General features: G+C 48.1%; 1 protein-coding gene across 4 annotated transcripts in view; it reads right to left on the bottom strand.

Moving 5' to 3' along the window:
• Nucleotides 1-24,835, bottom strand: part of SYK (spleen associated tyrosine kinase) — an 84,373-nt gene that overhangs the window by 37,096 nt on the left and 22,442 nt on the right. For 3 of the 4 annotated variants that reach the window (XM_079109287.1, XM_079109290.1, XM_079109288.1), the window contains exons 2-3: nucleotides 9,034-9,495; nucleotides 7,566-7,726 (exon numbers count right to left, since the gene is read on the bottom strand). In XM_079109287.1, the coding sequence (XP_078965413.1) occupies nucleotides 7,566-7,726; nucleotides 9,034-9,447 (575 nt within the window). In that variant the 5' untranslated portion in view covers nucleotides 9,448-9,495. Of the gene's footprint in view, nucleotides 1-7,565; nucleotides 7,727-9,033; nucleotides 9,496-24,395; nucleotides 24,601-24,835 lie in introns of all 4 variants that reach the window. The other variant, XM_079109289.1, reaches the window with a different exon arrangement.

The following is a 24,835-nucleotide window of genomic DNA, read 5'->3' as shown; positions in this document are numbered from 1 at the left end:
AGATGCACTGACTGTGAGGGGCTGAGCCGAGGGAGTCCATCATGGCTCTGAGGGCCCACTGCATTCCTCCCTGTTCAGGCTCATGGAAAAGGAGCACTTGTAAGGTGTCCCACCTGGTCATGGACAATGAGGGCCACTTCAGCTGCAGGGGCAGGAATGCTTTCCAGACAGACCAGCTAAGTAAACAGGCCACAGCTCCCATCTTCCTTGAGAACTGCCCCACATGGGTGCCTCTCAAATCTCTGGTTTTCAGAATCGCCTGACATTAAGGTTTAGAGGTGAGGTGCTCCCCAAGAGCTCATGTGTGACATTGTAGGAAACTTCAGGGGCTGGGGAGATAGCTCAGTTGGTAGAGTGCTCACCTCGCAAGCACAAGGCCCTGGGTTCAATCCCCAGCACCGCAAAAAAAAAAAAAAAAAAAAAAAAAAGAAACTTCAGAGATGAACTGACCAGGTTTTGAGAGTCTTGACCTAATCAGTGCATTAACCCACTTGAATGGATTGACTGGTGGTAACTATAAGCACATAGAGTGTGGCTGGAAGAGGTGGGTCAGTGTGGGCGAGTCTTTGAAGTTTACATTTTGTCTCTGGTCTGCAGTCCCCCCGCCTGCTCTCTTTCCTTCTTGGTGACCAAATCCTGACTTGCTTCCTTCCACCATACTCTTCCACCATGATGTTCTGCCTCACCTTATGCCCAGAGCAATGAAGTCGGCCATCCATGGACTGAGACCTCTGAAGCCCTGAGCCCCAGATAAACTTTTCCTCCTCTAAAATTGTTCTTGTCACACCTTTTGGTCACTGCAACTAAAAAGCAGACTAAAACACCTCTTCCTCCCTCTGACTTGGTTTCTCACCCATCCCTCCCCCACTACTGCTCTGCTCCTTCGTGGGCCTGGTTCCAACCTGACCTCTGCAGGCTTCTGTGGCCATCTCAGACTCCAATGTCTCTACCCCTGTGTGCTCAGAGTGTCCCTGTCTGTGTTAGTCAGCTTTGCATCACTGTGACTAAAATACCTAACGAGATCAACTTAGAGGAAGGAAAGTTTATTTTAGCTCAAGATTTCCATCTCTGCCAGTTCCATCACCTTGGGTCTGAGATGAGGCAGAGCATCACGGTCAGAGGGTCCAGTGGAAGGCAGGCTGCACAGCTCATGGTGGGGTCAGGAATCAGAGAGGGCATGTTCCCCCATGTCCCATCTCCTCCAGCCATGCCCCACCTGCTTACAGTAACCACCAGTTAAACTGGTGGTAGGAACTAGGAAGGAAGTTACAGCTCCAACAATCTAATCATTCCACCTCTGACTATTCCTGCATTAATACAGGGGTGCTTGGGGGACACCTCATACCTAAACCATAACACCTTCTCCCATCCATCCTCAGGCCAGCTGAGGGGCCAAGGTCTTCCTCAAGACAACAGTGTGACCACCTCTTCCCCACCCATCCAATCAGCCACTCTCCAGGGACACTTCATATCCACATGGACTGTGCCCTGTTCTCCTGGGTCTCCTTCAATCCTCTTCACTTCCTATCCCCACAGCAATACCAGCCTGGGACTCACGAGGCCATTTCCAGAATAACACATCCACTCGCCCATGAGGAGACACGACTTCCTGTCCTCCAAGGTTCCCACTCAGGGTCTCTGGTGATGTGAGTACTCCTCCCCACCTTCATCTGCACCATTGGACTTCCTGCCCCTCCTGCTGGTGTCCAAGCCTTCCCTGCTCACCACACTCCTGCTGCCTCATTAGTCCCTTATTCCCTGGTGCTCCTATTACCTCTGCTCGGTGAGACCTCTGTCCCCGCCACTTCCTCTACAGATCATTGTCAAGTCCTACCATTGGTGCATACACCAATAACCATCCAGCCTGCGCACCTGAGACAGTTCCATTGACCCTGTTGTCCCCCTTTCCATCCAGTTAAAAGTTCTCTTCCACTCTCATAATGTCCCTGTTTGAACAATAAATCCCATGGTCACCCCCTAGGATGAACTTCTTATCTGGTCTGACCATCTCCTTCCCCACCTGTCTAGCCACCCACATCATGATCTGGTCACACAGTGGGTCCCTAAGTCTCAGCACAGATGCTCCTTCTGCCAGGACAGTCTTCTTCTCCTTGGCTAACTCTCTTCTCCTCGTCGCTCAGAGTCCCCTTGAATGGTCTTTTACCCAGAAAGATTCCTCCTACTGAGACATTGCTCTGTATGTTGGGGTGATGTGATGCAGATGACCATCCAGTCCCGAGGTATCCAGACCAAGTGGGAGTGAAAGGCAATACAACAAGGAAGCAAAGCCAAGATAACGCTAGGTAGAAATAGTGTCATTAAGTTCCAGGAGATGACCATGGTGGAGTGGCATGTTTTCATTCAAGGCAGGCTCTGCAGTCCGTGGTCTTGAACCTGACACCTTCCCTTGCATGGAAAGCATGACAAGGCAGGGATGAAGGTCCATCTCACTGGTCACAGCCCCCAGTCCCCACAGCCCTGCCTGGCCCATGGTTTTAGTCAGCTATTTTGCTGCTGTGACTAAATGATCTGACCAGCACAATAATAGAGGAAGAAAGATTTATTTGAGAGATCACGGTTTTAGAGATCTCAATCCATAGACAGCCCCATTCCTTGGGGCTTCAGGTGAGGCTGAACATCATGGCGGAAGAGTGTGGCAGAGGGAAGCAGCTCACATCATTAGGAAGCAGAGAGAGCGTCTCCATTCTCCAGATACAAAATATATACCACAAAGCCACGCCCCAATTCCCACCTCCTCCAGCCACACCCCACCACTTCAGTTATCCCTCAGTTAATCCCTATCAGGGGACTAATTCATTGATTGGGTTAAGACTCTTACAACCCAATCATTTCTCCTCTGAACCTTCTTGCACTGTTTCACACGTGAGTTCACATCCAAACTGTAACACTGGCTGAAGGCTTAAATGGTTGGTTGAATGAATGACTATTTTTGCCGCCTTTTTTCCATTTTCCACAACATATATTTAGAACCAGAAAATACAAACTGTAGTTCAAACGGCATCAGGGACTTACTGGTTTGAAGACTTCTTCCACAAATCTGAAACAGTATCTCTTGTGTGTAACATGAATTCAGCTCTTTGGAGAGTTGCCACAGATATATTTTAAAGGTCACCTTGAACTTGCTCTAGGCTCCGTAAGATTTGTAAGGGACTCATCGCCAAAGATCATATAATGCTTTTCTGGACACTAGACACAAAGATGGTGACAACCTTACATTTAAAACCATGGCAGGTCATTGTCACAGCATTGTCATTCAAACATACTTTACGCAATGACAAGAAGGACACATCACCCACATGTCATCAGACACAGTCAGACACCCTGGAAAAGCAGCCATGCCAATGGCTCCAAGCTGCCCCCCAGGAACTGCATGGAGGAGGCCTCCTGCGTGGAGGGAAAGGGGCAGGGTGACCACAGTGCTCTCCTCGTGGCCTCATGTGGCCCAAGAGAGACCGAGTAACAAGACCTCGTGGCTTTAGGCCTTTGTATGACTCATAAAAGAGATTTTAGTTTCAGCTGAGAAAGGTCACTCTTTCTTCCAGGCCAACTTCCCTTCTCAGAGTTGACAAGGACCCTACAAATATACAAGCCATGACGAATGATGTGAACCAGCAGGAAGGTCTGATATCTTAGAAACAGAAAGCAGTACTACTCGGTTATCGTTGAATGGGGAAGCAGTCAAATAGCACGTAGTACAAACCTCGAGAAAATAAAGGGTATTTTAGAGATGTGTCAGCAGCTCACTGAAAACCATGTTATATTTTTCTCAATTTTGTTTGCTCATAGTATCTCCCAGCTTTAAAAAACAACAGTGATTGATTATGGTTATTTTGCACTTAATTTTGTATTTTTTTAAAGAGGGTTTCCAAATTTTGTATGCTCTGGACCTTACCAATTCTAGATTCTTCCTTCAGGGCAGGGATCCATCACGGTAGGGCAATAAGCATTTTGTGTCCTTTTTCTAACAAATTCACTTGGTAGCCACACCTGAGCTGTGACTAACTTCTCAAAATAGCAAGTGGGAGGAGATCAGAGAGGTCCAAGAATCGCGTTTCATTCCCTCCTAACACAGACTCACGGACCTGCCCCCATATGGAAGTGCTTCAGCATTTCAGAATACGGTAACAGACATGAGCCAAAGAGATGCAATGGACCTACAAAATTCACTAACTCAGGTGGCGAACAGTCATTGGGCACTTCCTACGGGCCAGTCACAGGCCTGCACTGGACTAGGGCATAGGTGGCTGGGGGGTGGGGGGTGGTCACCAACAGAGACAAGGTGGCAGGGGCATACTTGGAGCTCAGAGGGTTCGATTCCAAGAAAATGAGGCCAGTTGGCATCCAACAGCCTCTTTCCCTGTCCCTTAAGGCCACTCGACCCTTAACCTCTTGAGATAAGAAGTATTGATTAAAACAGCCTCTTGGTAGCAGAGGGTGGAGAAGAAAGGAGGGAGGCAGTGGGGAGATGGGCTCTGTATCTTTCTGTGTCCTACCTGAGAGAAGGTGACCCAGTGCCACCTCTAAAGAGGGCTGCAAGGACACAAGTTTTCCCCAAACAGGGGTCTTGCTATGCTGAGCCATAAAGCAAAGCACTTCTAGCATGAACTCTCACATTTCACCTGTGACTACTCAGGTGATTCCCTAAATGGGAACTTCCAGCAGGTCACTCAGCAGTGCCCCATAGGGAGTCATTGGGATTTGGCTGCCTATCTTCATTCGTTGAGTCGAATTTGGTCTGTGTTTAGTAAGCGACTACACCGGCCCAGCATCCTCCCACGTATGAACTTATTTAAAGCAAGTTAATCAAGTCCAGAATCACAAAACTTAGATTCTGTTTCTAGATCAGGGAGCCCTGAGGTTCTTCAGAGGGAGGTCTAGGGAAGGGGGGTTGGCTGGGGGGAGCTTAAGTGGGGTCACCCAGGGCTGGGGATGGGAAACCATGAGTGAAAGTGAGGGGCGGGAACCTCAATGCTGAACAGGAGAGTCGATCAGAGAGACGGTGGACAGGCATCAGAAATGTGGGGACAAAAGGACTCCTTAGCAGTTTTTGTTCTCTATGTATTTGTTCTTTGAGACTTGGCTCATTTTCTTTCTTTTTAAATTTCTGTTTGTTTGGTTTTTTGGTATTGGCGATTAAACTCAGGGGCACTTAACCACTAAGTCCTTTGTATATTTTATTTTGAGACAGAGCCTTGATAAGTTGCTGAGGCTGGCCTTCAACTTGCAATCCTCCTGCCTCAGCCTCTTGAGCTGCTGGAATTAGAGTTGTGCACCAGCTCATTTCCTTTATTTTGGGGTCAGAGCCTTCTCCAGACTTCCACTAAACCCTGACTAGACTACATTGCAGCGGCAATCATCCCTGGGCATCCAAGGGGAACTAATTCCTGGACCCCCCAAGGATTCCAAAATCTGTAGCTGCTTAGGTTCAATGGCACAGATCCTATGCACATCCTACCGTATACTTTAAAATCATCTCTAGATCACTTGGAACACCTGATATAAGTGCTATGTGAATATCATCAGACTACATTATTTAGGAAAGAATGACAAGAAAAAAAAAGTCCTCGCACGGACCAGTTTTAAAACATAGTGGATCCGCAGATGTGGAGCCATGTGAATGGAAAGCTGACTGTGTCCAGTTAACCGTCAGCACTGGAGGCACCACACCATAGGTGTTGCCTAGGCATCTTTACCTTCCAGCAACCGCTGCTCAGTCACCTTTGATTCACTGATGGATGGTCTGCAACCCAGAGGGAGTCAGTGGATCTTAACAAAAGCCAACTCCAGAAACCAACATTCTCAATGGGCTGGGATGAGGTCCTGCCTCCAAGTACCCTCGAGGGGAGTCCTCGCCCTCGAATCCTGCCTTCCACCTTGTTGCCACATGCCCAGAGAACAAAGGGACAGAGGTGAGATGTGATCCCAACCACAAACTCCCATGGAGAAAGGGGTGGGCCCTGCACACATGACACAGAGCCACCGTCCTGAACACTACACAAAGGGACAGTGCCTCAAAGGGAATGTGAGGCCTGTCCTGCCACCAGGGGGCGGGAAGCTGGAGCACAGAGCATGGGGCAGTAGGGACATTCTGCACTGTGTCCCCGGGGCTCCGCAGCACAGCCCAGAACATGCCACCCTGTCTTCCAGCAAGCATTAAACACAGTTCCTGTACTCGGGCATGAGAAAGCAAAGACTCCAAAGTCACAATTAAAAAATAAGCTATGCTCCGCTGTTTCAGCGTGCATGAATATGCACAGCGTGGCTCTGAAGAGGGGTTCCCCTGCCTCTCTAGAGCCTGTTTAGGAGATGAGAGGTAGATAGACCACCCTGAACACCTGGCACATCCCAAAGGTGGACCCACCAACTCACTCCAAGCAGAGTCCTACCAATGCCTGAGTCCTTCCAGGCTATCCCTCCTCCTCCACCCTATCCTCCCACTCTGCACCACCTACACTGACCTCCTATGGGGCCCCGCCCTCGAGTACACTTCTGCCTCAAGGCAGCCACATGAGCTGTTTCCCAGGAGGGATGCGTCCTTTTTGCCTACAGGTCTCTGCTCAAATGGCTCAAATGGCTGTGGGCTCTGTCATCTTGACCAGAGTACCTTGGGAGACAGGTGCTTCCACCCCAAAACAGTTCTTAACCTTCTCTGGACCATGACTTCACCTAGCTGGCCAGGTCCTCCAGGACCTTCTCAGATTTAGTTTTACACTGACCCAATAAAGACAACAAGCAACAGAACCCAGGATTCATGCCTTCTGATATTTGAGTTCATAAAGCTGAAGTCTACAAACGCATTAAACAGTTTCTGTCACTGTTTATATAACCTAGTCCCAGAAATCTTTTTGAAAAAAAAAAAAAAATCTGCCCTGCTAGCACTTAGTTCTAAGAAAAAAATTAAAAGTCAACCCTGAGGTTAGGGGCAGGGGATCTAAAGGAACAAATGTGTGTTTTCCTTTCTGTTGGATCATAGACATTGTATTTGCCATGAGAAGTGGAATTCAGGTTGATCATCTCGAAGCTGAAAATCTGAAATTCTCCAAAATCTGAAACTTTTGAGAACTGGCATATTACCAGAAGTGAAAATTTCACACCTGATCTTATGTAACAGGTCAAAACAGACACACCAAAAATACGGTACGAGATTCTTTTGAGGTGATATGTATAAGATGTGTATGAAATATAAACTTGGGCCCCATCCCCAAGTTATTTCCAAAATCAGAAAAAAATCTGAAATCCAAAGTACTTCTGGTCCCAAGCATTTTGGATAAGGAATAGTCAACTTATATGTGGCTAAACGTGATGTCCCTCTATGCCCAAGGGGAGTGCTCACTGTAGGGAAAGACTGGGCAAAACACACTGGCTCATAAGCAATAGCTTAAATATGAAATATCCTTAGACAGGCCAGCACGCCTGTCATTAGATGAAAACACGTGACCCCCTTCCTGGGGTCACATGGAGTCCACTCATGGGGAAGTTGAGTTACCCTTAACTGTCCAAGCAAGCCTGGAGGTAGGAGGTGAGGGGAAAGACATCATACTTACAAAAATTTTCCATTTATCTTTGATCCTATAAGGACAATCTGTTCAGATTCATCCCGAGAGATATTTCCGTGGAACCAGGGCATTTTCTCATGTGCTGTGGTGGCGATCAGCTTCTCCAGCTGGGGCTTCTGACTGATGATGGCCTGTTCCAGAGCCTGCCCCTGTGGTGAGCAGGGAGAGAGAGTGAGCAAGAGCAGGTAGGAATGGAAAAAAGACCCAAAAGCCACGTCTAATCTGTGGTGAGTCCTACTGTGGCAAAGGAGGATCAGATTTCATCCACCCATTCATTTATTCATTCAGAAAATGAAACCAGTAAGATCTTGATGGACTACTTAAGTTCCTTCAAACGCATAAATAAGAAAACTGATTCTGGAACAAAGAGATTGGCCTTTTCAAAACCAGACAAAACACTCTGAATACCACCTGGTATAAACATGAAGGCCCAGAAAATCAAATCACCCACTAGTCGGACGGTTCTGTGGTAGAACCTGGTTATCCCATAATGGTCAAGAAGCCCTAAAGGGTGTACAAGGAAGGCACCTGTGGTGTCCTGTCCCCTTTACCTGCTTTCACTGAGCACCTCACCGACCCTGTACCTATAGGAAGTGTTACCACAGAAAGCACATGTAAAAAAAAATCTTGCCCATGTGGGGTAAAGCAACATGGAAATCAAAAATGGAAGACTGGGCCCAGAGATAAGTGAATCGACTTCCTTGTCTCTTTCAGTGGGAGAGAAGCAGATCTTTTCAGGAGTAACTAATGAAGAAGCCAAAGTTTGAATGTGCATTAATCAAGAAAAACCCAAGAAGTAAAAATAAAACCACCCCAAATGTACAGATGGAAAGAAGAGGGAGGGTAGGTAAGACTGTCAACACCTTTGCAAACTTTCCAGATGCAAACTTGTCCATGTGTCCACATTAAACACAAGCATCCTGTGCTGTGGCAAACCTGGACTTTTAGGTTTTATTCTACAGATATTGCATTCCAGCTTAGTATTAGTATAGAGTGATATCATTAGCAGCATTATTTGTAGTTGAAATAAGTGCCCATTAAATTTTGGTGCCCAGCAGGTAAGGCCAGGAAGCCAAAGAAAGGATGGTGCTCCCCTACACGTGTGTGAGACAGAACATTCTGCAAGAGATATTAAGAAGTTATACATTCAAGTGCCAATCGGTATGCACTGCATGGCCCTGTTAGGGAAATATCAATGCTTCTTTGAAAGGCCCCACCGTGAACTGGGTGGCAGCATCTTCTATGGTACAGAAAGCCACATTGGCATCAAGTTCCCCTGCCTCAGTGGTGGCTATAAAAGAGGAACGGCTGTCTTCCGGGAGTCAGCCACTTTTGGGCTAAACCTAATGGCTGAGGAGATGGCTCAATCGGGCACACTGGGTTTGCGAGTATGGGGACGTCTGTGTGGGATCCCAGGGTCCCATGAACACAGGGAGCAGGCCCACCTGAGACCCACCTGCAGGTTCCATGTCTGCTTTACATATTCCCGGATGAGGTTTTCCTTCAGATCCTCAAAGGGCCCTGTCTTGGGCTGCACCCCGGGGGGCCGGTTGAAGGGCTTTTGGAGAAGGCAGATGAGACCATCGGACTCCTGGGAGTGGTAGTGGCAGAGGTCAGCAGGGCTGCTGTGGGTCCTGCCCCCGGAGATGGCGTAGGTGCCATTGAGCTCCCTCTCGATGGTGTAGTGGTGTGCCTTCCTGCCGTAAGCCACCGACAGGGCAAAGCCACCCAGGTAGTTGCGACTCTGACGCAGCAGGTAGAGCCCATCTGTCATGCCCCCCTGGACCAGGTAATCTTCTGCCTCCTCCCGGGTGATGTTGCCAAAAAAGAAGGGCAGGTGATTGGCGCTCTCCGCTGGGCTGTTGGCCATGCCGGCACCGTCTTCTCAGGAAGTGACAGGGCACAGGCAGTGAAACACCTGGGACAAGACAAAGATGGGAAAACTTCAGCGAGCAACTCAGCTGCAAGAATACGTGCAAAATCACGGGAGCCCTTGCAAGCTGGAGACAATCCTTCCAGCTCAAAATGGAAGCGCTTCCATCTTCCGACTTCCCATCACGCACGGTCCTTTCTGCTCACACAATGACAGTTTCCCAACATACCCGCCACAGTTTACCCCAAATCACAGCATTTGGCCCAATGACCACATTCACTTTTTTTTTTGGTGGGGACAAAGAATTTTCAGAAGAAACCTGTGAAAAAAGAGAAGTCCACAGAAGTGTTATTGCAAAACAGGCTCAGGCGGTCCCCACGTGGGTGGACGGCAACACCCAGGAGGCAGAAGCCAACACAAGCTCAAAGCCAGCGCTGCTCTGGAGATGTTGACAATTTTCAAGAAAACCTGCCCTCACAGGCCGCGCCACAGGGAAGATGCTGTTGAACGCCTTTCTGCCTGAACGACGGAGACAACTCCAGGTAGCCATGTGGTGTAGTCAAAGCCAGGGAGCAGCCGTGGGGCCTCATTCAGGACCATGAACCACCACTGTCCCCTGCCCTCACCACAGGCCTCCCCACCTGGGTAGAAACCAAAGAGCTCCTGTCTGAGACACCAAAGCCACATCCTCCTGCAGTCTGCTTGGTGTGGGGACAGCACCCCCTCACCCCAACACACCCCACTGCCTCCCACTGTCTGGATGGGCAGCTGAGAGAAGCAGCCTCGTGACTTCACCAGGTCACCAGGAATCCTCGATGTGTGGTGAATAGAGAGACAGCACAAGCTCACACCTGCGAGGACATCGGAGCAGGAAGGCACTGCCGGTGAGGTGCCAGTGCACACTGCAGAGGAGCAATGGAGCAAGGCAGGCGCAGGTTATCTCTCTATCTATCTATCTATTTTGGTACCAGGATTGAACCCAAGAGTGCTCAACCACTGAGCCACAACCCCAGCACGTTATTGTATTTTATTTAGAGACAGGGTCTCCTGAGTTGCTTAAGGCCTCACTAAGTTGCTGAGGCTGAATTTGAACTTGCAATCCTCCTGCCTCAGCCTCCTGAGCCTCCACACCTGGTGCAGATGCAGTTTTAACATGGAGTTTTGTGAATGAGAGTCCAAAAGTATCCACAGAGGTATGCATTTGAACCTAAAAGGACTGGTCATTGAAGGAAAACTATCCAGATGACCTTACCATTCACCTGTGGAGAAAGCATAGGCCCTTTCATGTTTGCCAGACTCCCCAATACCTCAGACGTAGGCAACACACCACACAACAGCACACACAGCACACATGCATTATGTACACAGGCCCCATTTATGCACCACACAAGCACACATTACACCATATATCATATGCCCAGACACCACACATCACACACCCATGCCCCACACACATATCACACACACACCATACAACATACATACACATAAGGCACATCACACACACATACACAACATATGCACTGTGTCACATACACATAGATACTCTACAAATACACATAATACACACAACACTCAGCACACAGAACATACACACACAGTACACAATGCACTACACACACATTTCACATATGCATATGCAAAACCACACACAAGACACATAGTACACACATCACTCATACAGCACATACACACATAACACACATCATACATACACACTACACAAACACATCCTATATCACGTATACACCATACAACATACCCACATTGTTTACTTTTCACAGACTCCACACACACATCCCAGACACAATACACCACACACATCACACACATATACACATCACCCATCATTCATGCTACATACACATCACATATACACATCATGCATACACTCATCTTACACGCACATTACACCCAACATATACACACTACACAAACCCCCCACAGCACACACATTATACATACCACACACACCACACTATCCACACATGGTATCACCTCACACATACCACATACACACATGCCACACAGCACACACACATTCTCTCTCATCATCACACACTGCATACACACACATTACACACTTAACACACCACACACACCACAATACATCATATAAATCCTACACTACACAGCAGAGTACACATCACACCATGCGTCATATACACATACTATGTCATGTACGCACACAGCACACGTAGTACAGAGCACAGTCCCCACAGGATTATGTGACACATGCCCTTCTGATGTGAACTGTCATAGATGTGGCTGCACAAGACAGGAACACCCGCCTGGCGCAGGTAGCTGAGTTTTCTCTGGGCAGCACCCTCACGTGGGCACTGCTGGGTTTCGCTCCAGTTTGACAGGATGCACAGTCATTTTCTCGCTTGCTTTTATAGCATTTGACTCTTAATGTCTAACTTTTCTTCATCCAACAAGTTTCTAAGACTTCCTCTCACAGCTAGTGCTTTCCAAAGCACAGTCTATCTTTCTTAGTTGAAGAGTTCTCTTAACAAGGGGACATCTCTGGCAGAACAGTCAGCTGACGTGTCTTTGGAGGGCCTGTCTATTCTGACTTCCCTCCCTGGTTCCTCAAGCTACAGTGTCTGGGTGTCGGGCAGGCTGGGACCGGCCCCTGAGCCCTCCCTCCTCACACTCCACCCTTTTCTGGGCCTGGACTATCACCTCCTCCTCCCTCCACCCGGCACCCTGCCCAGGGGCTCTGCTTCCCCCAGGGGCCTGCTGTGCTTGCTGATCCACCAGCCCCGGGAGGCTAATGCTGGGCCCCGGGAGGTCATGTGGTCCATCTGTTGCCTGCTTGCACGTGGAACCCTGGGCAGTACCCAGCAAGGAGCACGGGAGCCTTCTGCAGCCTTGCGTTCTCTCAGGGGCGCGTTCCAATGGCTGTAGTGCATGCTCCTCACTGGATCCAGGAGAGCTAGCTGGGCTTCATGGTTCACCTCTGCACACCCTGACCACCACACTTCCCACTGCCTCCCTCCTATGCTGCCCCGACCCCTCCAGCCTCCCTGTGCCTCCTGCCTTGAGTCCCACTCGGCACCCATCCACCGCTCCCCGGACATCCCCAGGGCTGCCGTGACCTCACTCCTCTTTACTGGGCTCACTTGCACACACTCTTTTGGGGAGGCCCCACCCCCTGACCACTCTGATCCATCCTTGCAGAAGTATCTCAAATGCCCCTTGCTATGTAATTGTCTCTGATGGCTCATGCCCCCTCAAGGTCCCCCCAGTGTCCCTCTGTATATGGCTTCAATGGGTCCAACTAAGACAGTAATTTTTTTAAGGAACAATATTTCAAATGAAATACTAACAACAACCTTTTATTTTATATAAATCTTAACTGCATTTTCTTTAAAAATGCACTGGTTTGTCACTAATATTTACATCTCTGCTAGTAATTTGGCATGAATCTCATGTACAAGTGAATCAACAGAAGACAGCTCAGAGGCACCTACGACCCTCTGAGGTACAAGCCAGGTAGTCCTCAATGACTTATTTTGTTTATTTCATTTCTAATTGACACCTAATGATTGTACCTATATTACGTGGCACGGTGTGATGTTTTGATACATTTATAAAATGTGTAATGATCAAATCAGGGTAACTGGCATACCCACGTTGGTTATCATATGTTCATGGTGAGGGCTTTCAAAATCCTCCCATTTAAAAATACACCATATGTTGTTGATCGTCACCGTGTTTGTCACCGTTTTGTTGCTGTGACAAAAATACCAGAGAAAATAAACTTAGAGGAGGAAAGGTTTATTTTGGCTCATGGTTTTGAGGTTTCGGTCCATGGTCAGTTTGCCTGGTCATTATAGGCCTACGCAGAAGTAGCACATCATGGTGGATGTTCATAGTGGAGAAAAGGTTGACACCCAGGTGGCCAGGCAGGAGAGAGGGGGAGGGGAAACAGAGACCCCACTTCCTCCAACTAACTCCCACTTCCTGAAGTTTCCCTCACCTCCCAGTAATGACACCAGATGAGACCCAAGCTTCAACACATGAGCCTTTGAGGCACATTCCGGATTGAAACCGTAACACTCCTTCTGTTCAGTAGAACACCAGACCCTTCTGTTTAGCTGTAACCCTGTCCCCATGGACCCTCCCCCCAGTCTCTGGGAAGCCCCACCCCCATGCTGCGTTTGCCACCTCCTTCCTGAGCAGAAAGCCACCTTCAACTTCCCTGGGGAGGAAAAGAACTGGCAGCACCCTGGCCTAGAGGCACTCTTCCTTCTGACCGTGGGATTTCTTGTACTGGAGGCGACCTTGTCCTCTGGGGTGGGGTGCTTTGACCGGGACCGCTGGTTCACTCTAAGAACTGCTGGTGGGATCCTTGGACTGTTAAACTTGAGGCACAAACAGAATCAGCAATGGAACAGCAGTGGCCCCACCAATGCCTTCACAGGACTGGCACCCCTGACTGCGTCCTGGTCTCTGCCCCCGATTCTCCAGGCTTCCTTTGCAGTCACTATCCACACCAACCTCACAGTCAGACTGCTGCCCTCAGCTCTGTGGTTCAGATCCTTGTTCTCGCTCACTGTGGCAAATTCAAGGAGTTCCGCCTTTTCACTCAGCCTGGGTCCCGGCCACAGCTGTGGTATCTCCACCACCAGAGACAGGCATGGAGCCAGGGACATACCCGCTGCGAGCGCTCCTCCCATGTGCCCGTGAACTCCGCCATGGCCCGGTGACTGCTGCTTACACACTCTGCTCCCCGCCTTCCCGCCTCTGCTCCTCTGACTGCAGGGAAAGCCCAGAGCTCAAGTTCACTGCCACACCCCCGGATCATCTCCTCAGTGGTAGTTAGAACTCACTCTATTTTTTGTTAATTCAACATTCCCAGTTATTTTCTGCCAAGTGTATAACCACTTTATTTAACCGCAGAAAACCGAGAAACAAAAAGGACCTCTGGTCCCCGCAGGCAGCTCTTGGGCAGGAAGGGTTTCAGGTGCCAGGTGAGTTCCTTAAGCAGAATTCCTCACTGTATTGGGGCCTTTTTATGTGCACTTGGGAAGAGAAAAATGACTTTTAGCATGGAATAACTGTTCATGCTTCCCTGGGCTGCATATTTCCTTTCTCAACTTAATTTTTCTCCAGAGCACATCTCTGTCAGGTGACAGCCCTTTAACACATCATCATTTACTGTCAAATCTTAGTATTGTCTTCTTCCCCCCAACAGAGGGCAGCCCAGGGAGGTGAGCACAGGGTCGCCTCCATCCACTGTGGGTCTCCATGCTCATAAAGGCCCCTGTTACATGGTGGGTGGTCAGGAAATACTGGTGGATTAGTGGATATCCATCTCTCTCCACTAAGCTCCTGACCCATATGTTGGCTTACCTATCATTGCTTGGATATCCAACAGGCACCTTGACCTTCTCACACCCAAAATGGGGCTTTCGATTCCTCATGCCAAACCCCTCACCAAACATATGGCTCCCTCAGTCTCCTCCAACTTAGGAAATGACATCAACTACAACTAGTTGGTCAGGGTAAGACCCTAGAGACTTTCAGGAGCCTTTCCTTTCATTCAATCCCTCACATCTTGGGTCAGAAAAGAATGCGCTTTCTACCAGAAGCATCGGGTAATGCTGGAGCAGACTCATGTGGACACTGAGTCCCACCAACAAACACAGCCAAGAAGCGGGGGATTCTGTGAGGTGAGATGAGCTGGTCTCCAGGGTTGTCTCAGCATTTTCCCTGAGAATGCATCCCCAAGACTTCTGCCTCCCTGCCTCTCCCCAAGGCTACCCTGGAAGCAGCTGCCGCCATCTTTCAGGTGACGGCATGGGCTCTGGTCCTCCCTTTTGGCCTCATGCTCCTTGTTGACCATTCCCTACTCACAGGCGAAGTGACATCACAGGACATCTCTCCACTTGTGTCCCATCCCAAACCTTCTCCTAGCCTACATGGTTCCTCTTGCCTTGCCCTGAGCCCTCCAGGCTCACCTTGCTCCCCGTGACCAGCCCCACAGCCTCTTTGCCTGTCCTCGTGTGTCAGGTCTGTCCCGTCTCCAGCAATAGCACTTTCTCCCGGCTGTTTTTCCCCTTCTCCGACCTGTGGTCTCAGTTCAGCGCCATTCTCTTAAGGAGGTGTTCCCAGATGGTCCAATTTCAGGAGTCTGTCTCTGCCCAACCTGGCTGCTCCCCACTCATATTTAGCCTAGACCAAAGTACCTACTTCCTCCATAACATCACTGTCAGCCTTCCCTTATCCTAACATGTAAGCATCACAGGTCCTGTGGGCTGACTTGCTCATGCTTACAAGACGTCCACAAAAGACCTATTCAACAGAAACATGTTTCCCTTTCCTTTTTAGAGTTTCTACAATGAATGCATGTTGCTTTTCTAATAACAGTCTAAATGTCCAGTTGCCGTGTGTCCAGAGAGCCTTGGGGACATCAGGTCCAAACTTGTGGATGTATCTGTCCTGCAGTGGCATCATTGGAACTTGGTTCTTGTGTGAGTTCATAGCTTCTTAGGGGCAGGGAACTGGCTCTAGTATATGCCTGAAGTTTCTGGCAGGAAATGTTTCCTCATCTGATTCCCTGACTGCTCCAGCCCCAGTCTTCATGTGACCTCAGGACACTAAGCACAGACGTGCAGTTTTACTTTCCCCAAATAGCCTTCCAATGTCTGCCCACCCACAGTGGCCACTCCAAATCAACAATTCTTCTTTACCTGATATCTCAAAAGCTCCCATGACTTCATATTGCTAAAACCCTTCCTAAAAGTGCCACCAAGCTGGGTGTGATGGCACACACCTGTAATCCTAGCAACTCAAGAGGCTGAGATAGGAGGATCTCAAGTTTGAGTCCAGCCTCAGCAATTTAGCAACACCCTATCTAAAAATTAGAAAGGACTGGGAAGGTAGTTTAGTGGTAAAGTGACCCTGGGTCCAATCCCCAGTAACCCGCCCCCACCCCCCGAAAAGCCAAGAAAGTGCCACCCACTTTGATGTTAACCGCCATCATCTCCTGGGACAGTGGCCAGTGGTCTGTCGGCACAGCTGTGGATGGCCCCAGCTGCCCTGAATCTACACTGGGCTTCTGGAAGTTGAAGTTTCCCTTTCACATGTGGTCACAGCATGTCCCCCACCCTTTATTTACATAGTAAGACAGCTGCATTTACCCCCACCACTCCCTCGCTGGGTCCATCTATTTCCACCTAGCATCTTTCCTTACATTAGCTCAGGGCCACTCAGCTGCATTGCTCTTGACATTGGGGCTGGGTCACTCTCTGCTCTGTGTGTGTCAGGGGGCTGTGTTGTTCACTAGAGGTTAGAGGCTATTTAGGAGCCTAGCCTCTACCCACTAGATGCCAGTAGAATTCATTCCCCAATCATGACCCAAAAAACATCTCCAGAAACTGCCAAACGTTCTCTCGGGGAAAAGATACCCGTGACTAGAGATCCCTGTGTTAGCTGTCGTGGCCTGACTGACCACACATCTGCAGTGTGCCCCCTATGGCTTTAGTCCTTTCACCCATCAATGTGATGAAGAAGCCGTTCTCATCTAATCTGTTAGCATCACCATGGATGAGCAGAGGCTAGGGAGGCCAGTTAAAATCAGCATAACTAGTGACACAACCTACATCAGTGTTTATAGTAGCACAATTCACAATAGCTAAGCTATGGGGACAACCTAGGTGCCCTTGCAACAGATGAATGGATAAAGAAAATGTGGTATATATACAAAATGGAATATTACTCAGCCATAAAGAAGAATGACTTTATGACATCCACTGGTAAATGGATGGATCTGGAGTGAAATAAGCCAATTCCCCAAAACCAAAAGCTGAATGGTCTCTCTGATATGCAGATGCTAACACACAACAAGGAAGGAGGAGAACAGAAGTTCAGAGGATTAGACAAAGAGGAATGGAGGGAAGGGAGGGGGGATTAGAATAGGAGAGACAGTGGAATTAATCTGACATAACATTCCTATGTTCATACAAAGTATTGTGTACTTTCACAAGACTGGATCCTAATTAGAATAAGATATGACCCATGTTTGTATAAATATGTCAAAATAGACTCTACTGTCATGTATAACTGAAAAATAGTAAATAAATAAATAAATGGCAGCAATGAATGGATAATGTGGAGGTTGCCCACCTTGTGAGTGGAAGTGTGGAATAGAGAAGGGTTAGATGGTGGTGGGATGCAGAAGAGAAAGGAACAGAAAACCACACACAGGAGGGAGGGTGTGTGTGTGTGTGTGTGTGTGTGTGTGTGTGTGTGTGTGTGCATGTGCAGGCACATGCACTTGCCCAAGGGAAAGAGACAGACACACCCACATGAGGATGATGAACGGCTCATCAGAGGCTTGGACTCAACCAGAGATATTGCTTCCTTCCCACAAAACCTCCCCTCATGCCAATTGGGTGCCAACCAGGCTTCATTCTACACATGACACACTGTGAGGGGTTAAATCCAGAAAGAAGTCATGTTTATTTGACAAGGTTTGGCTCTGTCTGCCCCGGCCCTGAGCAGCCCTCCCTGACCCTGTGGAAATGGCTTCCTATGAATGGTGAGGAGTCCCTCTATAGCTAGGAAGCATCTGCATATCTTCCACATATTTTATTTCCATCCCACTGTATTGCTTTGCACTACTGACACCATTGGATCTCCTCTTCTCATTGGACATCAGTGATTCCACTTCTCTAGTCCCAGAAATAATTTGAGTATATGACCTTTGACCTTAAGAATACATTTAGATTGAAACCTGTCACTTGGGCGGCTCTACTTTGTCAGGGAGCAATTGCCTCCTGCTTGCCCAGTGAGCACAGTGTTTCTGATGACCTTTGAGCTGATTAGAAAATCATGCTTCTAGGGTCAAAGTGAGTAGATGAGGCACAGATACTGAGATCCAGAAGGCAGGTGCAAAGTCATCCAGAGTTCATAACTCCAGTGGAAGGAATTCCATCTCCAGCAACAGAGCAGACAGCACGAATGCCAACACAGTGAATGGGAGCAGAGCTCATCATGCCCACCGGGCACCTGCCCAACCCCTGGTCCCTCCATCTTCATAACTTCTTTTTTTTCTTGTCAGTGTTCCCCAAAGTCACTAGAATTGACATTCCACTAGAATAAATAGGTTTACCATTTTGTTTTCTACTCCCCAGAATAGAGGCTACCCTAACAATGGGTCTCTTCCCTGCAACACTTCTTGGACAGTTCAAGTGTCTCCATGGCAGGCAGCTTCCAAGATGGCACCTGGTGAGCCTCACTTGGTGTTCACACCCTCACACATTGATTGGCTGACTGCAGAGTGATGTGTGGACTGTCTGAGGCTAGTCCATAAAAAGACTCTGTAGTTTTCCCTCAGTCTAGCATGATAAAATAGAGCTACTCAAGTGAATTGCTCACCCTTGGGGAAGACAGATGCCATGTTGTAAGGATGCTCAAGCAGCTCTCTGGAGAGGCCATGTGGAAAGAAACAGAGGCCTCCAGCCTACAGTCAGCACGAGCTAGCCAGCCATGGGAAACATCTTGGAAGAGGATCCTCCAGCCCCTGTCAACCCTTCAGAGGAGACTGCAGTCTAGATCAACTGCAGCCCTAGGAGACCCTGAACCAGTCCAGCTGTACCAAACACCCAATCACAGGAATCATGAGAGAAAGCAGAGATCAAGTGTACCTTACCCAAAATGCTTGGAATGGAATCGTTTCAGATTTTGGATTTTTTAAAAAATGTAATATTTGTATGTATCTAATAAGAAATCTTGAGGATGAGACCCAAGACTAAACACCAAATTCATTTATGCTTTATATACATCTCACACCCAGAGCCTAAAGGCAATTTAATATAATAATTTTGAAATCATGCATAAAACGAAGTCTCACGGTATGGGATTTTCTACTTGTGATGACATGTCAGTATTCAAAAAGTGTCAGATTTTGGAGCATTTTCGATTATGGATTTTTGAATTAGGTGTGCTCAACCTACAAATGATTGCTATACTCTTAATCAACTAAGTTGAGGGCAATTTGTTAGGTAGCCACAGATACTGGATGCAGTCGGTGCAATTGGGTCGGGCGACAGAAACACCCGGTGCTTGACCAATACTTGAATGAGTTATTGATAAACAAGACCTAATGAGCTGGGGGAGTGAGGATGAACTCCTGGCAGAGCCAGGAGAAGCCCTTCTGGTGGTGAGGAGGTGAGCAGAGAGATGGGGGTCGGGAAGCGGGGCGCTGAGCCGCCGGAGCCCAGCGTGTGCTTCTGCGCGCGGCCAGTCTCATGCTGTTTTCCTGCATCTCCACATCTCAGGCCAGAGCACAGGACGGCTCCCCAAATCCTGCATGGGCCACAATATTGAGCCTAGCGCTTACAGATCATGGGAACCAGGATCAGAGGCGGATCTCAAAGTTCCGATGAATTCCCGTCACTAACATTATAACTGGTAAATGTTGGAGGTGTCATTTATTTCTCTCTTTACTCCTCTCTCCATTTCTGTAGTATTAACACTCTTGCCTCTATTTTCCTTTCATTTCATGCATGAAACAAAATGTACGGCAGTTTCTTGTTGTCCGTGGTGGTTACGTTCTATAGCATGAACAACACATTTGCAAATCCCAAACCATTGCTCCTAAGGAAAATGGGAGGTTAAATTTGTGGGGTCCTCTGTCTACATTTTGGGGGAGGCACCAAGGATTGAACCCCGGGGGGCTTAACCACTGAGTTACATTCCTAGCACTCTTTTATATTTTATTTAGAGAAAGGGTCTCTCTGAGTTGCTTAGGGTCTCACTAAGTTGCTGAGGCTAGCTTTGAACTCATAATCCTCCTGCTTTAGCCTCCCAAGCCACTGGGATTACAGGTGTGTGATGTGGCACCTGGTTCTTTGGCTACATTTTTGTCAGTCGATCGATACATAACCTTTTTTTAAAATGGGCATTTCTATTTTTTTTAACAAATGATTTTATATATATTGTTGCTGTATTAACAGGGGACTCATATTCACCCACACTGCAACTCAGGAATAAAGCTGACCTTTCTGTTCTGTAAAGCACATCACAGCCTTTTTGCCCTTAGAGACCCTAAGCAGCATTCTTAGGACCATTTTACATAGTGAAGCCACCAACAGAAAGCACAAAAATGCCCCTCAAGAGTGGCAATAAATAGAAAACAAAGGGACCCCTGTTCACACTAGAAAAGCTGAGAGAGAAGGCGGAGTGTCTCCTTATCCAACCTGAGGCCGAGGGTCACTTACTCAACCTGAGCATGTGTGTTAGCAGACACCAATTTTTCACCTTTACACAAACAATGTTCAAAGCGCTGTGTTGACTGGGGGGTTTCAGGTACATTTTAGTGAATAGATCAATTCATAAATCTGGAGGCCTTGAGCCATGAATTTTGACTCTAAGTAATTTTCCTCCTTTCCCCCTCAGGTTCCCTGAATCTCATTCCTAAAAACGCACAAGTGTGCCTCTAGTGTTTTGGGAGAACCACTTGTCATGTGTTTGACCACGTTCCTAAATACATTATTCTTGTTCCTGGAATCTGTCTACTTTTCAGCACTTTCTAGCTTGACCTGGAACCGGCAGAGGAAGCCTTCGTACCCTTTCCTCTTGCCCGTCCGTCCTCATTATCTAAGGGCCTCTGCACTGTGGTTCAGGCTTCTGCTTTTCTTGAGATCACTGAAGCCTGGCCCTGCAGGTGTGGGCTTCCCCACCCCCGGCCCTGCCACTTCCTGCAGCAAACACTTCCGAAAGCACTCAGCCATTGACAGTGGTCCATTTTCCCATCTGCAGGCCATGAGAGCCCCCATCTACGGACCCTGGCAGAAGCAAACACTTCCCTGGGAAACAGCAGCAAAGATCATTTCTGCTAAATTCACAGCATCATGCATCAAGAGCCATGGAATGTGTGTCACTCTATCATGCCACCATCGTAGCTCTAAGAATTTAGGGAAACAATCTGATGTTGACGAGAATCTATTTATACAAGTGTTCGTCACTCTTGCACGGAATATTAGAAATACTCTGGCTGTTAAAAAATAAGGAATTAGTAAAAGCTAGTTTTTAGTACAGGCATCTAAGAGGGTACTGTCAAACCACTAAAAGTCAGGTTTTCAAAAACTGTTAATGTTTTAAGCAAATGCTTTGCCACATTGCGGAACCACGATCATTAATAAAATGCAAAATAAAAAAAAATCCATACCATTTTGCGGAACAAAATCAGGATGATGCAAATCTAGGTTTATCATACTCAAAAGCACACAGCCCCTCCAATGCAAAGTAGCCCTGTTCAAATGCGTCTGGGAATTTTCTTTGTGGTCTGAAGATGAGAAAATTGTCAAGATTTGGGTAAAAGGAAAAACTTCCTCTGTGGGTTACATTAATTTTCATAAGAAAGAGGAATGGGCTCCAGCTAAGAGAGAGAATCAGTCTTGCAGGGCTGGTTAGAGATTGGCTGGTTAGTTATAGAGAAATGACCAAGCAAAGAGAGATAAGGCAGGAATCAACCTCCACAGCACCTGCTTCCACAGACCACCACCCTTGACTAGTCTGCCCTGGGCTGTGGGTGCTCACAGCCTTCTGTAGCAAACATGTCTCACCATGCAGAAGCAAACATGTGGACCCAAACCAGGCACTTCAACACGGAAGAATGGAAATCAGCGCACACACAACCTGCATGAGCCCCACGTCCACCCTGGCTTTGTTAGCAGATACGTGGGACTGCCCTCTGGGAGACCACCCTGCAGAGCCTGTCCCCCAGCCTCTGGCTGGCCTGCCTGAGCACTGCACTGCACAGATGCTTGCTCTCCCAAGAGGAAGTCATGCTTCTCGTTCATTCTGCAGAGTGCGCTCCTGTTCTGCATTCGCAGGGAAGTGCAGGGGCCTCCTTAGGCAACAGACACTCACATTTCAGAAACAAAAAGTAAGCTAGGTGTGGCGAGCCTGACTTTCACTGTCATTTGGAAATACAGGAGTTGCTGCAGTAGAAGAAAACACCAACCAAAGCTTCAAAACCAAATTTGTTTACGGCGCCTTCAGAACGTGGAAGCCCTGAATGTGCATGAGAGCAGGTTGACCTACCTCAGCAAACTGACAGACATCCTCAGACTCCACAGCAGATGCTCCAAAAGCTTTTTCTATGTTCACTTAGACGTCACTAAATCCGATCATAGATAATATGCCTCCGTGTCCACCTGGGTGTTAACTCTCAACATAGTTGGCTACAAATAAGCAACCAGCCCACCTAAGTACATTTAATGTTAAAATCTAAATCGTTGGTATATTGACAGGCCTGCCCAGTGGCTGCCATGGGCTAGTCATTACATTTGTTACCCCTGGGATAGAAAAGGAAGCTCTTTGTCTCCTGGATAACATGTAGGCTGCAGTGGTTCATGGAAGGAAGGGAGCAGGAATTGGTCAAGAATATCTCCTTTTATCCTGAGGGCTGTGTGCATCCGGGTTCTCCACCACGTACACCTCTTCTTGCCTCTTAATTTAACTGCCAAAGCCACCTGCCCATTAAAGGTTTTGAAATGAGCTTCAACTCAACAAAGGGCTGAAGTCCAAGAGCCTCCTGGGTCCTTAGGGTGCCCACCCAGACACAGGAAATGAGGGTTCTGAGATCCACACAGACCCAGCAAAGAGGCCACAGAGAAAGGAAGTCTATTTTCAGTGGTTTCCCTGGTGATTTTGAAGCAGTCTAATATTTCCACTACTCCAAGTGACAATGCTTGAATATGAAGTGAGTCGACCACGTTCACCTCCAGGATCAGGAGGAAAGGCAGTTGGGAGGTGAGCTGAAACTGGACTTCCCCTTGCCCTGGACAGAGAAGTGAGCAGGGAGGACAATGAAAGTTACCCAGGCCAGGCTGATGCCTGGAACAGGAGACTCAGCTGGGCACTTCACCTGGGCGCCACCTCTGAAGCTGCTCCCCACCAAAGCACACTTCACACAGGTGGGCTCAGGGGAGGGAGAGGGGCACATTGAGAATGCATCTTTAAAAAGAGCTGCGCTTTGTGAATAATTAACTGGAGACTGGGTCAAGGCCAAGATCATACCTTAGCAAAGGCTATCTCATGCTCTCTTGAACAGAGGAGGACAGGGTGGGACTGCAGCCAGCCAGTGGGGCTTGTGTGGATCCTAAGAATAGACAAGGACATCTCCCCAGTGAACTAACCATCTACTGTGTCCCAGGAGCCACCTCAACACCACTGTCCTCTGGGAAAGATACCAACACCTGGCAAAGTATTGAGACGAAGAATTCATGTTGCACATGCCTGCTACATCTTGCTGGTCTTGTCTTGTCTGGGCAAAGCACACAGGGAAGATAAATATGGTAGTAAAGGTACAGAGCTCTCCTTGATCCTGTTCCAAGCCCCAACACCCTTTCTTCTCAGAACTGAGGTGGCGGGAGGCCTGGGGTGTAGCTGCAGCAGTAGACACAGCATCTGTCTGATCTTCAGGTGCTTGGTTGAAGTGTCCAGCTTCCAGACACTATTTTTACTTTTCCATCCCTCCATCTCATTAGCACAACCTGTATAGGGACCCTGTAGCTGCTGGAAAAACCAAACTACCTGATTTAAATAAAAGCCCTGGCCCTGCACTAAGAAATCTCTGGGGCTTTACTGACCACATATAAAAACTCACCTTTTTTTCCTAGACAATTAAAAATAATTATGGGAGACTCATGATTGTAAAATATTCCAGAAGCATATGAGAGTTGCTTCGATTTTATAACTGTATCTGTCATAAACCTGGCATATAAAGGTATCCAGTGCTTAAAGAAAGGGACAAAGGTTATATCCAGGGCGAAGGATGGTTTAGCCACATGGATGGGCATGTTGCCATGGGAAGAAGCCACAAACAGACAGGACGTACCACCCCTCCTATGCACAGGCATGGGAGCAAAGGGACCCCAGAGATCTCTTCCTGAATGTACCTGATTCCTGCAAATCTGACCTACCTTCCTTTCCTGGCTTTACACACAGGAAACTGGAGGATCGCAGGTTACAGACTGCATGGAACTCGGGAAGGACAAAGGGCAGAAGAGAGGACTTTAAAAAGAGAATGGAGAGAAAGGCCCATTAAGATAGGCCCTGGCAAGCTGGAGGGCTTCCTGCTGCCAGCGGTGTGTGTGACCAGGGAAGGGTCTTCCTCAAAGTGTCAGCCTGCAGAACACACCAGAAAGCAGAAGTGTGAGGGCCCAGCTGTGGGGCCTCTTGATTTCACATTCAAAACCAAGTGCTGCTAGGAGACCTGGACCCCCCCAAACCAGAGGCGAGCTGAAGAGGGACTCAAGGGACATGCCTGAGCCTCCCCCTCAGGCAGGAAGCCCGCTTTCCCAACTGTTCCTGCCAAAAGGAGCTTTGTCTTAGAGTATATCAGAATTTTCTTCTTTTCTTT

Source organism: Sciurus vulgaris (assembly GCF_902686455.1).
Source record: "Sciurus vulgaris genome assembly, chromosome: 13".
Lineage (NCBI taxonomy): Eukaryota > Metazoa > Chordata > Mammalia > Rodentia > Sciuridae > Sciurus > Sciurus vulgaris.
Note: the sequence above shows the minus strand (reverse complement) of the source record. Positions and strands in the feature narration are given on the sequence as shown.